At 39.5% G+C, this 14,165-nt stretch overlaps 1 protein-coding gene across 4 annotated transcripts in view; it reads right to left on the bottom strand.

Moving 5' to 3' along the window:
- Positions 1–386: 386 nt before the first annotated feature.
- The window catches only part of LOC309612618 (general transcription factor II-I repeat domain-containing protein 2), a 54,508-nt gene continuing 40,729 nt past the window's right edge, over positions 387–14,165 (bottom strand). For 3 of the 4 annotated variants that reach the window (XM_082358541.1, XM_082358543.1, XM_082358544.1), the window contains 7 exons: positions 11,452–11,508; positions 8,834–8,896; positions 7,456–7,533; positions 6,445–6,528; positions 4,708–4,891; positions 4,347–4,375; positions 387–2,208 (listed from right to left, as the gene is read on the bottom strand). In XM_082358541.1, the coding sequence (XP_082214667.1) occupies positions 605–2,208; positions 4,347–4,375; positions 4,708–4,891; positions 6,445–6,528; positions 7,456–7,533; positions 8,834–8,896; positions 11,452–11,508 (2,099 nt within the window). In that variant the 3' untranslated portion in view covers positions 387–604. The remainder of the gene's footprint in view (positions 2,209–4,346; positions 4,376–4,707; positions 4,892–6,444; positions 6,529–7,455; positions 7,534–8,833; positions 8,897–11,451; positions 11,509–14,165) is intronic. The other variant, XM_082358542.1, reaches the window with a different exon arrangement.

The following is a 14,165-nucleotide window of genomic DNA, read 5'->3' as shown; positions in this document are numbered from 1 at the left end:
TAAAAAAAAAAAAAGACAGCCCCCAAACCTCAACTTAGGCTTTGAAAACCTACGTTATTTGTTTTGGGATTTTCCATTTTAAGTCCTACCTTTTCAGGTTCGTGTGGAGGCAGGGATGGCTAAGGCAGGGACACCACAGCATGTGAACACGTCTCTAACTGATTCTCCTTCAACTTGGAAACACGTGAGGTCACACGGAATTCCACGCCAATGGCGGGGAGATAGATGTGTGTGCACATATACCCCCAGTGCATATATGCATCTGTCTCTCCGTTTCTCTGTGGACTGATTTAAACTTCAGAATGCAGCCCCAATGCCCACAAGGGTCAAGCAAGTATGTGAGTGAGTGAAACAGGCCAGGTGTAAGAAGAGTCAACTACTAGAAATACAATAAAGCTTTCTTGATTTTTACTGGGCTATGGGGAAACATAAAATGTCATACAAACAGGTATGATAACTGCAAATAATATTTCCGAGTCAAAGTGGGAAAAAACGGAAAACCAGATATATTTAATAACTCATTTTCTCATCTTGCAACCCCTCGGGTCTAGAGGATTCTAGGCTTCCAGCCCAGGGGATCCTGCCCCCCCAGGAGTGTGCTTCATCACGTCGCGATGTGGAGCACAGAATCCCACTGGGAGTCCTTCAACTGGGAGCAGTACTCAGTTTTACTCAGTTTCATAATGGAAAAGAGCTGTTCACAAATGTAGGTACTCCCAAACATGGAGAGAATCTTGGCACAGTGGGTTTTGTACTTGGGATAGCTGCTCCAGAGGTATTTATAGAATTCTGGTATTCCAACCTTGTCGTATTTGGTTTTCAGGACCGTGTTGCACTGCAGATCAATCACCTCCATCTGGAGCGCTTCCTGGACGCTCTCGATCTTCATGGAGAAAGGGGAGCTGAACAGGGTCAGTTCACTTTCGTAGAGTTTGAAATCGGACAGCCTCTTCTGGAATTCCGTCTTCAGCTCCACGATTTTGGGAATGTAGTTCAGGCCATCGCTTTCATTTCTGGAAACCGATTTCAGGGTGGGAAAGTGGGCCAGGTTATTCCTGGCCAAATGAGTCTCCCAGAGGCACAGTTTAGCTAAGAACGCCCGAATCAAGTCGTACATCTGTGTCACGATTTGGGAATGCCCTTGGAGAGAGATGTTCAACGTGTTCAGATGCATAGTCATGTCCACCAAGAAGGCCAAGTCTTTGATCCAATCTTGAGAGCTCAGCTGAGGCAGGGGCTTGCCTCTGGAAGACATGAAGGAGTCAATTTCTTCCAACGATTCAAAGAACCTCTTCAGCACCAGCCCGCGGCTGAGCCACTTAATCTCCGTGTAGTACAGAAGGCTGCCGTATTGGCTGTCCAGCTCATAGAGCAAAGTCGTGAACTCACTGTGGTTCAGTCCGCGGGAGCAGATCCAGTTCACGGCATTAACTACCACGCTCATGATGTGGTCCATCTTTAACTTTTGAGCACAGAGCGATTCCGGGTGAATAATGCAACAAACGGACTTCAGATCTGAGCCCTTGCAAGCCATCGCCACCTTGGACTTGAGTTTTGTGACCAGCCCGTCGTTGGCATCTACCATCGCAGGAGTGCCAGTTGAGGCCACGCTTACTAATTTCGACCAGTCGATATTAAACTTTTTAAGACTTTTCTCAACACGCAAAAAGATCTCATTTCCAGATTTTGTCCCCGTCATGGGCACCGTATCCAAAAGTTCTTCCGATACATCAAAATTCTCATCAACGCCCCGGATGAATATGGCCAACTGGGTGGTGTTATTTATATCTGTGATCTCGTCGATGGCAATAGAATAGGCCACAAATGATCTGATTTTTTCACGTAATTTCTCCCATAAGTTCCCAGCCACGTCTTCTATGGGCTGGACGGCAGGGTTTTCCCTTGGACTCACATTTGCAAGCACTCGTTTTTGCTCAGGACACACGATGTCTGATGACCCTAAGAGATACTTTCTGAGCCCTTTCTTCAGCTCCTGGAGCTTCTCGTCACGCATCTTCTCTGTGTACTGGTCATAGTGCTTGCTGTGGTTGGTTTGATAATGGCGTCTCAGGTTGTATTCTTTGGACACAGACATGCTCTGTTTGCATATTAAACATGTAGGGATATTCTGCACCTCCACGAAGAAATACGCTCTCTCCCACTTTTCTTGAAATACACGGCCCTCTTGGTCTATCTTTCTTTTTCCCACTTTTGATAGAAACATGGAGACAAGAAACAGTTCAGTTTTCTCTTAAATCGACTGTTAGTCTAACACCAGCAAGAGCATGATGACAAATGCAAGGGATAAGGTGGCGGGGGGGGGGCGTGGTTAACTGGAGAGCACCCCAGCCCTGCAGAGGTGTGGGGTGAGGACGGGGGACACTCAGGGCAAGCAAACGACTGCCAGAGGGAGCATGGCCCTGGCCTGCTCGGATCTTCAGATTGCTAAAGAAAACCTGGAAATGGACTTTTATGAAAAAGTCCCCGGTTTTTCAATATTGACCACTAGTTCCCTTTTTTGAAAGGTAGATGAGCCAAGGGACTTCCCTGGTGGTGCAGTGGTTGGGAGCCCGCCTGCCAGTGTGGGGCATGTGGGCTCGAGCCCTGGTTCGGGAAGATCCCACACGCGGCGGAGCAACTAAGGCCGTGCGCCACAACTACTGAGCCCACGTGCCACAACTACTGAAGCCCGCGCACCTAGAGCCTGTGCTCCGCAACAAGAGAAGCCACTGCACCACAACAAAGAGTAGCCCCCGCTCGCTGCAACTAGAGAAAGCCCGTGCGCAGTAACACAGACCCAATGCAGCCAAAAATAAATAAATAAATAAATAAATAAATAAATAAATAAATAAATAAATAAATAAATAAAATTAAAAGGTAGATGAGCCAAAAGAAAGACATCTTTGGTGAGGTTCAGCAAGTCCTATGCTTGCCCATCTGGTTTAAATGAGAATGATTTGAAAGTGTATCTGCATTTTAACATATATTTTTTCATTTGATTTTCAAGAAAACTTTGAAATAACAGAGAAGGGAATGAGCACAGAAGACGTCTGATTTAACTGCTGTGAGTCCCAAAAGACGCCGGTGATAGCCACAGACCCTCAAAGAACCTACTTGTTTTCAATGTAAAGAAATGGGCCACGATGCAGGTGAGCTTTACTTTGAGAGAACACAGGTATAAAAATTCACTTTAAGAAAATGTAGGCAGAGACAGGCAGTCAATTTAGTGGCTGCCTGGGGCTGGGGGTGGGAATGGGAAATGACCAGAAATGGGTAGGAGGAATCTTTCAGGTGGGGGAATGGAAATGTTCTAATATTAGATTGTGGTGATAGTTGCACAACTCCGTAAATATACTAAAAATCACTGGATTGTGTACAGTTTGCACAAGTGAATTTTACGGTATGTAAATTTATGCCACAATAAAGCTATTAAAAATGTTAAATGCTATTTAACAACCAGAGGAGTTTAGGAATAATAATTGTGCATTTTAAAAGAACACTTCAGTTTCCAAATTTAAATGAGGAGGTTCCCTAGATGACTCTTAGGAACGTCGTTACATGTTATGCTTTTTTTTCTTTCTATAGGTACTTTATTTTTTTTTAATTTTATTGAAATACACTTATTTACAATGTTGTGTTAGTTTCAGGTGTACAGCAAAGTGATTCAGTTATATATACATATGCATATATATATAAATAAATATATATATATATTCTTTTTTAGATTCTTTTCCATTATTGGTTATTGCAAGATGAGTATAGTTCCCTGTGCTATACAGGAGGTCCTTGTTGGTTACGCCTTCTGCTTTAATATCCAATAGGATTTTGACTTGCTTGCAAGGACTTTAGGGGAGACATTAAAAATATTTAACAAGCAGAGTGGCTGGGACATTGTCCAATCAGAACAGAAGTCAACTGGAGGGGGTTCTGGGAGCCCTGCTGTGCCAGGCCCTGTTGGTTCTGAACTGTGGGGAGGTCAGGGGTGGGAGATCCTGGTGGTGGGACTGGGGTGGCCAGGCAGGTACTATTTACCAAATAAGGTAGAGTAGTAGTTCAGTATTATGATATGAGCTGCCCCCCCCCCACCCCGACCCCATAAAGGACTCTTGGATAAGAATGTGGTATGTCATCACACACAGCAAGCTCCGTCAAATTGTTATATGAGAAAAATATGCCTGGCTAATAAAACTTGAGCAACAGAATTAAAGGGCTTTAAAAGAAGCAGGAAAAACAAAATGCACATAAAGAGCGGCATGCTTTGCTCTTTCTGGCGGTGAGTGTCCACTGAGACAGCCCACGTGGCACAGCAGGGGCTAGGACCATCTTCTCTCCCCCAGGATACTCACCATTGCTGAGTTCGAGGCCGGGAAGTGGTCTGAAGAGAAAGAGACATTGGTGAGTGCAACAGAGGTCACTTTTCCTCTCTTGTCCACTTAGTTCTATTTGACAAACTTTTGTGAGTGTCAGTGCGAGGCTAAACTAAAACAGGCTGCCCACGATCACCAAGAAACGGGAGCGAGGACACACAGCTCCCAGAAGCAGAATACGATGAACTGAGTGTGACAGGCAGCATGACATAGCACTTGACTGCAGGGACCCACCGCCCACGTCCTGGGGTGAGAATCCCTGTGCCCCGCAGCTGCTCCACCTTGAGCAAGTTACGATCTGCAGCTCATTCTCCTGACCAGGCAGGGGACTCTCACGTACCTGATGACGGTGAATTTGATAAATTCTGCGGCATCCAAGATCCTTCTCATGGAGCTGATTTCCAGGTAGCCAGGGGCTTTGAATACCACCCCCGGGGGCATGCCGTCAATGACCACACAGCCAGGGTTGAAGGTGATCTTCCTGTACGGAACTTTCACAGGGAAATCCACTCCAATTGCTTCACCTGTGATGATACAAAGAGTGTAAAACCAGTTGTGTGTCACTTGCTTTTCCCAAACCGTGCTTTATCTTTAATGTCAAGATTTTAAAATTAATCGCATCAAGTAACAACATTGGTGATCAGCCATTACTTTATTTTCCAGCCATGCTAGGGTGTATGAATAATTTTATTGATTTTGAAATTGGTAACAGGTAGTGTAGCAGACTGTTTCTCTACCCATGAAATAGGTATTATCATAGTATCTACCTGAAAAGGGTTTTGTGAGGATTAAATGATTAATCACATGTCAAACACTAAAAACAATACTCAGCTATGGTAAAAAGTCAGTAAGTGAAAGATAGCTATTATAATTATTTTAAAAATATTTTAAGTTTATTTTTAATTGAGATATAATTGACATACAACATTGTATTAGTTTTGGGTATACAACATAATGATTTGATAAAGATAGCTATTTAAAAAATTATTTTATTGAAGTATAGTTGATTTACAATGTCGTGTTAATTTCTGCTGTACAGCAAAGTGATTCAGTTATACATATATATATACATTCTTTTTTTAATATTCTTTTCCATTATGGTTTATCATAGGATATTGAATATAATTCTCTGTGCTATACAGTAGGACCTTGTTAATCCATTCTATATATAAAAGCTTACATCTGCTAACCCCAAACTCCCACTCCATCACTCCCCCAACCCCCTCCCCCTTGGCAACCATCAGTCTGTTCTCTATGTCCGTAATTCTGTTTCTGTTTCGTAGATAGGTTCATTTGTGTCATATATTAGATTCCACATAAGTGATATCATATAGTATTTGTCTTTCTCTTTCTGACTTACTTCACTTAGTATGATAATCTCTAGTTGCATCCATATTGCTGCAAATGGCATTATTTCATTCTTTCTTATGGCTGAGTAGTATTCCATTATATATATATATATATATATATATATATATATATACACACCACATCTTCTTTATCCATTCATCTGTCGATGGACATTTAGGTTGTTTCCATGTCTTGGCTGTTGTGAATAGTGGTGCTATGAACATAGGGGTGCATATATCTTTTTGAATTATAGTTTTGTCTGGATATTTGCCCAGGAGTGGGATTGCATGATCATATGGTAGTTCTATTTTTAGTTTTCTAGGGAACCCCCATACTGTCCTCCATAGTGGCTGCACCAACTTACATTCCCACCAACAATGTAGAAAGGTTCCCTTTTCTCCACACCCTCTCTAGCATTTATTATTTGTAGACTTTTTAATGATGGCCATTCTGACTGGTGTGAGGTGGTACCTCACTGTGGTTTTGATTTGCATTTCTCTAATAATTAGCAATGTTGAGCATCTTTTCATGTGCCTATTGGCCAAAAGATAGCTATTATTATTATGAAATTAGTGTTTCCATGTAAAAGTTCTTCTTCAGTAAAAATACACACTAATTTTGATCACAGCTCCTTCACAGAAAGATCAATTTCTTAGATAAAGTAATCAATTAGAAGGAAATATTTCAAATGTATAAAATTTGGTTATGTAACGATATAAAAACGTACCAAATTTTCGGCTAAAGAGGTCATTGACTTGTTCTCTTAGTTGTTTTATTTTTTCAATGCTTGATAGTCTTTCCTTCTCATTATCTAAAAAAATTAAAAAAACAAGCAAACCAGGTTTATTCATGTATTTGCTCCCCAGAAAAGCTGTTGGAGGAAACACCTGTTAGCACGTGTGAAAGCACTTTACCTGGCTTATCATTCAGTTTAGTTTTAGCAATAATTAAGCATTTTGGAAATTTGTAAATTTAAGGCATTATAGATGACAGAGAATTTTCCAAATTATGACTCTATGTAAATATAAGACATACTGCTTTAGAGAACATTTTCAATATCATGCAAGATAAGGATGTCCACTTTCACCCCTACTCTTCAACATTATAATAGAGATCCTAGCCAGTGCAACATAGCAAGTAAAATGAATAAGATGTATGTGCTAGGATTAGGGGGGAAAATTTTTTAATACTTGAAATTTTTATTCTATTTAATTTTGAATAACTAAAAGCGATTATGTGGTTCAAAATTCAAATGATATAAAACAGTAAATCATGAAATGTCTCTCTTCCATCCCTATCTTAGCTTTCAAGTTTCCTTCTTTGGAGGATCTATGCTATTAGATTATTTTGTATCTCTCCAGATATGTTTTATATACACCTATTCAGAAAAGAAGATTAATTGATGGGCAGCAAATACATTTCACCTCTGTGGCTAGTTCCAATCCAATGGTAGCCAGTGCTTGGAGCTGGCTGCCCTAAGGGGTATTTTCCAGGTAATGCACCAGGGCAGGGCTGTGAGAAGCAATATATCTGATAAACAAGGTATGATATAGCAAGATATTCAGTGTGTGGCAATTGGCGTCATATTTTATATTCCTGAATTGTCTTTCCTTAGTTGACAGGGTGAACTTAGCAAAAAAATAGCTCCAAGAGACTAACCCATGTCATAAAGTGGTTAAAATATAACAAAATGAAAAACATAATCTAAATTATGATAAAGTCAGATAGAATTCCATACCTGGAATCGTCACCTGAACGATGTTAAGATCTTCAACACCTGCTGCAGAATTTGTAATATTGGATGAATTGGTGTTTCCTTAAACAGAAAATGAAATTTAGAACTTATAGAAAATTAGGTTACTTCTCCTCTAAAACTATCAAATTGCCACTTTGATCAGAAGGCCAGACTAGGGAATTCCCTGGCGGTCCAGTGACTAGGACTTGGTGCTTTCACTGCCAGGGCCTGGGTTTAATCCCTGGTTGGGGAACTAAGATTCTGCAAGACAGGAGGCGTGGCCAAAAAAAAAAAAAAGAAGGCCAGGCTAAATTTTTAAAACTCCAGAGAACATTTAGCTGTAGAATAACAAGCTGGCTTGGCAATAATTGATGTTTGAGTCTCTGTAGTTTAATGTCGATGTCAAAGGAGAAAGGGCACCAGGGCTTTTATTTAGTTCCTAGCCCCTGATACTTCAGTCAGTCCAATTTGATTTAAAAAGAAGCGTGTTTAAAAATATATTTCCTGGGACTTCCCTGACAGTCCAGTGGTTAAGACTCTAAGCTCCCAGTGCAGGGGGCATGGGTTGGATCCCTGGTCAGGGAACTAAGATCCTACATGCCACTCAGCCAAAAAAAAAAAGAAAAAAGAAAAAAAAATTTCCTTTGTTGTTATTCTCAGTTTAAAGGTGGGGGATAGGAAAGAAGACATACGAATGTGTCCAAGAGGACACTTAGGAAGCAGATGTCCTATGAGAAATGAGATAACAGACAGTCAAGGAAAGGCTCAGATGGGGTTAAATAGTAAAAGCACAGTTGACGTTATCATGATTTCTGGTCAAATGATACACACAACGCTCACTTAAGTTCTATATGAGAAATGTAAATGAGCCTGTCTAGTCCTTTCTGAGGGACTCAAAGTTCAATCCCTGTGTTCTGTGAAAGATCAACCATTTGGGTGTTTGAGATTCTGCATCTGAAGAGCAAGACCTCAAAGGGACACAAGGAGACACACCATCATTCTTCCCCTCTCCCCCCTTCATTCTCCCTGCCTTCATTCTTCCCTCCCTGCCCCCTTCATTTCCCCCTCCCTCTTCATCCTCCCCCTCTTCATTCTTTCCCTCTCCCCTCCCCCTTTCAGTTTCCCCCTCCCCACTTCATTCCCCTCCTTCGGGCTTCATTCTTTCCTCACTGGACCAAGCACAGTTTGGCCCTACTCTGGCCCGGGCTAATTTGCACAGCCTAATTCTGTTGTCTGACAAGCCTAGAGCACTGGGTACCTGATGGGAATATGGGCTGCTCTGGTCATAGGTACACACACATTGAGTTCAATCTTTCCCCTTTCAGAAAAAATGAAAACTGTACTTAGCCGTGTGAATGTGGCAAGGTTTTTGGCAACCAACCTTCAATTTTCACCTCAGCTTCAGGGTCCTCACTCATTTCTGAAGGGACAAGCTGAGTAGAATCTTGAAAAAAAAATTTCTAAAATGACATTCATTGTTTATGTATTCTCACATTCCAACATTTTACTGCTCCCATACCCAAAAAGTCGCTTATCCTGGCATTTTAAATACATTTTATATTTACTAAACATAGAGGTATAAACATAAAGGTAATTTTAATTTTAAAAAGGATAATAGGGTAATAAAGGATAATCTTATAAGGGATAAGAGGAGATAAGGAACTTTCAGATATTATCAAATAATGTGAAGTTACCCGCAGTAATGGACACAGAATATCCTTCTATTTGAGCTAATGGAATACATCTGGTCATAGTGTTTTCTGGTTGTCATTGGGAATTACTAGGATTTAAAAAAAGCCATTTGCTCCTTTCTTATCCTGCCAGCAGCCCCCATGTGATTCATGGTCTATTATTACACAGATGCATGTAATGTACATGACATATACATGCTCAGTGAAATAAGCCAGTCACAAAAAAGCAAATATCATATGATTTCACTTATATGAGGTACCTAAAGTACCTAATTGAGTTTTCTGGTGGATAAGAATTATGACATATACATTAAGTTCTACATATAGACAAAAGCCTGGCTAGCTTATCTCGCCTAACTCTGGCTCATTTTAGAAAGATTTGTCCAATCTTACATTAATTGTTAGCAAAAGAAGAAAGACTAGAATGCAAAACTGTTTTGATATTGTACTATCGTTACGTAGGATGTAACCTTTGGGGAAAAACAGGTGAAGGTACATTGGACTGCTCTGTACTATTCTTGCAGCTTCTTGTGAATCTATAATTATTTTAAAATAAAAAGGTTTTAGGGAGTTCCCTGATGGCCTCGTGGTTAGAATTCTGGGCTCTCACTGCCGTGGCCTGGGGTTCAATCTCTGGTTGGGGAACTGAGATCCCACAGGCTGTGCAGTGCGGCCCCTCCCTGCCCCCGATAAATAAATAAATAATAAAAAAAATAAAAGGACCGACATAAAATAAAAAGGTTTTAAAAATCAAACAAATTCAGCTCTATTGTAAATGGGCTTCCCACTATATCACGATAATAAAAAATCCGTTTAGAAATGAACTATTTCGAGGGCCAACATCCCATGAAATCTTTCTGATTCTAATTCAGCACCAGTTCTACAACTGACTCCTACACAGGTCTTCTTCTTTCCAAATATTGTACTATCCATCCATTTAAAAAATGACCAAACAATACCTTAACAGGCTTTTACAAAGGCAAGTAAAATGACATAAGGGAGGAATAGATTTAAACTCAATTCAAAATAATTGTCCTCCTTTACATCCAGAGAAGGTCAGACGTTGAGTTAAAGAAAAGAAACAAAAAATGAATGGAAGAATCCTGACACACGCTACCACATGGATGAACCCTGAGAGCATTATGCTCAGTGAAATAAGCCCGTCACAAGAAGGCAAATACCGTAGGATTCCACTCATATGAGATACCTAAAGTAGTCAAATTCCTAGAGACACAAAGTAGAATAGGGGTTGCCAGGAGGGAAAATGGGGGAGTTGTTGTTTAATGGGGATAGATTTGCAAGATGAAAAGTTCTGGAGATCTTCTTCCCAACAATGTAAATACACTCACCACTACCAAACTGCACACTTCACAGTGGTTAAGATGGTAAATTTTCTGTTATGTGGTTTTTTTTTAACCACAATGAAAATACATAATTTAGAAAAATAAACAGAAGTTAAATAATGACAGAGTCCGCTTGTCTTCTTGGTTCTAAAGCAATGAAGTTCAAAATGACTAATTTTATGAGTGAATGAACAATTCTAAGACTGGACTCTATCATAGTATGTTCTCTGGCAAAATCTACCAAAATTCTTCTAGGTCAGAGACTTAGACAAATTGCTCAGGGGGCCGTTGGAACCATCCTCTACAACAAAAAACTCCAGACTCCCTAAATCAGGGAAGCTATCGAAAATGACTGCAACTCTGCTCCTTGGAGAAAGTTTTTGATGTAAAAGAAAAACACAAATCATTTTGGTACTGAGACAGATGTACAACCCCTAAAAACAAGATCAACTTGCCTGTAAACTGAAAAAGACATTCATACCTCTATGTTTGCAGAGGAAATCTCCTTTATTAATTTTATCTTATATAAACCACTTTAAGAGTTTAGGCCTTAAATATGATACTCAGGATTTATACACGAATGGAGGGAAGTATATATCAAGTTTTACCTCTAATTCAAGAATTTCCTAAAATTCTATTCAACTTTGCTCAAAAGATTTTGGCATGCCCATCAAGAAGACAAAATGAAATAAAGTAACAAATGGCATCAGGGCAAAGTTTTCTTACCACTTAACCTTTATAGCCAGGCACTTAAAGTAGAATCATTTACAAATCAAAAGAGTAAGAGTGACAGAGTTCTTAATACTACATCTTAGGATGAGGACTCGGCCAGTTCTCTAAGAAGGCATGTTGTCTTCTGTATTTTCAAACATGTGTGTTTAAAAGAGTGTATTCTCTTCAAAATACTGTAAACTAAAAAAAAAAAAAAAAAGAGAGAGAGAGAGAAAATGCCTCATTTTTCTAACCTTCCACTGGTAATTCCATTTCTATTACTTCAGTGCTGGCAGAAGAATGATGGCTCTCTGAAAGGAAAGCAAACAAGGCAGAAGTACAAATTTTAAAAAAGAAATCATTTAAAAACAATGCAAATAATTCAAGACCCGCACAGGAATATACATGCAATACTTCGACTCCCTAATATCAAATTCACACAAACAATCCTTTCTTTACGTTTTTTCCTTTGTTTTTGTTTTTATCTGTGCTTTGGAAAAATTTCAAATACAGAAAAGCAGAGAGATGGCATCATGAAGCCATGTGCCCGTCCCTCAGCGCCAACAGTCATCAACTCACGTCATCCCGTTTTATCCGTGCCCACCCCACCCTGCACTGGTAGTTTAAAGTAAATCCCAGAATTCAGTGTGCAAATACTGCATAACTACAGGCAAGTACATAAGTAAAGTCTCTTCCTTTAGCATTACCATGATATTGCGATGACCCCTACAAATGAACAATTATTCTTTATCATCATCTCTTAGCTAGGCATTGTTCAAATTTCCTCAATTGTCTCATAAATGTCTTTTCTTAAAAAAAACTTTATATTTGGAAATAGTTTTAAACAGAAAAGTTGCAAAAATAAAATAGTACAAAGAAGATCCATCTACCCTTTACTCAGATAACATGATGTTAACAATTTACCCTGTTTGTTGGTAATCTTTGTCTCTCCCTCCCCCCGCCCCCAATCTATATAGAGAGATAGATGTATATACACACACTTTTTTTCCTGAAGCATTTGAGGGAAAGGTACATACATTATGGCCCTTTATCTCTGAACACTTCCGTGACTATTTCCTTAGAATAGGGATATTCTCTTATACCATCACAGTATAGTTATAAACTCACAGAATTTAACATGTGAGACAATTTTATCTATTCTACCATTCATATTCCAACTTTGTCAGTTGCCCAAATGTTCATTATAGCCTTTCCCTTTCAGTACGGGATCCAGTTTGGGGGGTCAGGTCTTGTTTTTAGCTGTCACGTCTCCTTTAATCTTGAATGGTTCCATAGTCTGCCTTCGTTTTTTATGGCATTGCCATTTCTGAAGATTTGAGTCCCCTCCGTCCCCCCCTTCCCCTCCCCACTAGAATGTTCCTCATTTTGAGTTTGTCTGACGTTTCCTCATGGTAAGACTCAGGTCTTGCATTCTCAGCCAGAACACTGCCTAGATGACGGTGTGTCCTTCTCAGCGTATCACATACACAGGCACCCGGAATTTGGGGCTGGCAGGATTTTGAGTTGATAGGTCTCATCCTGCTGTGAAAAAATAAACCACCTAGGGGCCAATATACAGAGGCCATCTTTGGTTCATTTCTAGAAAACGATGCAATTTCAACGTTGCATCATCAAACTAGTCAGGCTGTGTAACACACAGTCACAAATGTGACAAAGATCAAATCACTTACATATAAAAAGCAAGTCACACACCCATGTTGAATCTCATTACATGACTTTACCAAACAGAAGTTGAGGTAATTTAAAAAAACAAAAACAAAAACAAATTGCCTTGTATTAGGTTCAAGCCTAAGCAAGATCAAGTTTACATTAAAAAAAAAAAAAGCCCTACAAGTAGGCCAATGCATTTCTTTTCCTCCTCTTCCATTCCAAAAAGTAAAAAAACAAAACAAAACAAAAAACCCCAGAACTAAATATCACACACAGTAAATTCAGTGTAGATAAACTTAAAATACTGACATGCTCTGGAAAGTGGGCATGGAGGAACAGACCTTTGAAATACTTCAAATGAGGAATTTTTTGAAGGATCATTTTTTGAAGGACCTGCTTTGGAGCACAAATTTCATCATCAAATTTGGGTTAGAGATATGGATTCATAGCCATTCCATAAAGAAAAAAGGCAAAATTACAAATAAGTGAATGGCAATGAAATTCTGACACCTGCTACAACATGGAAGAAACTTGAAGACATTACACCTAGTGAAATAATCCAGTCACAAAAGGATAAATACTGTCTGATTCCAGTTATATGAGGCACCAAGAATAGGCAAATTCATAGAGACAGAAAGTAGAATGGGGGTTGCCAGGGGCTAAGAGGAAGGGAATGGGGAGTTATTGCTTAGTGGGGACAGTTTCTGTTTGTGATGATGAAAAAGTTCTGGAGATGGATGGTGGTAATGGTCACACAACACTGTGAATGTACTTAATGTCGCTGACCTGTGCATTTAAAAATGGTTAAAATTGCAAATTTTATGTTACATATATTCTACCACAATAATTTTTTTTTTTTTTTTTTGGCTGCACCGTATGGATTGCGGGATCTTCATTCCCTAACCAGGGATCGAATGCGGGGCCTCGCCAGTGAGAGCACCGGGTCCCAACCACTGGACCGCCAGGGAATTCCCACAATAATAATTTTTTAAAAAGGAAATGAGTGATAAGATGACCAGTATCAATTTACCAAGAGGACAAGGGCTCTCAGGTAAATTTATTCACAGTTACAGCAAAAATACTCCTGGTCTAGAGTTTTGACAGCAAAAATCCTATGTACTGAATGGGTATCAAATGTGTTCAAAATGATCTGATAATCAGTGCTTTCAAGTCAAAAGTCAAAATTAATCACAAATTTTATTTTATACAGATTATTTATACAGATTATACAAGCTAATCTTATATTGAATTTGCTTTCTAAAAACTGAGATATAATTCACATACCAAAAAATTCATC

This window comes from Balaenoptera borealis (genome assembly GCF_965194805.1).
Source record: "Balaenoptera borealis genome assembly, chromosome: 16".
NCBI lineage: Eukaryota > Metazoa > Chordata > Mammalia > Artiodactyla > Balaenopteridae > Balaenoptera > Balaenoptera borealis.
This window is presented reverse-complemented; position numbering and strand designations above follow the sequence as displayed.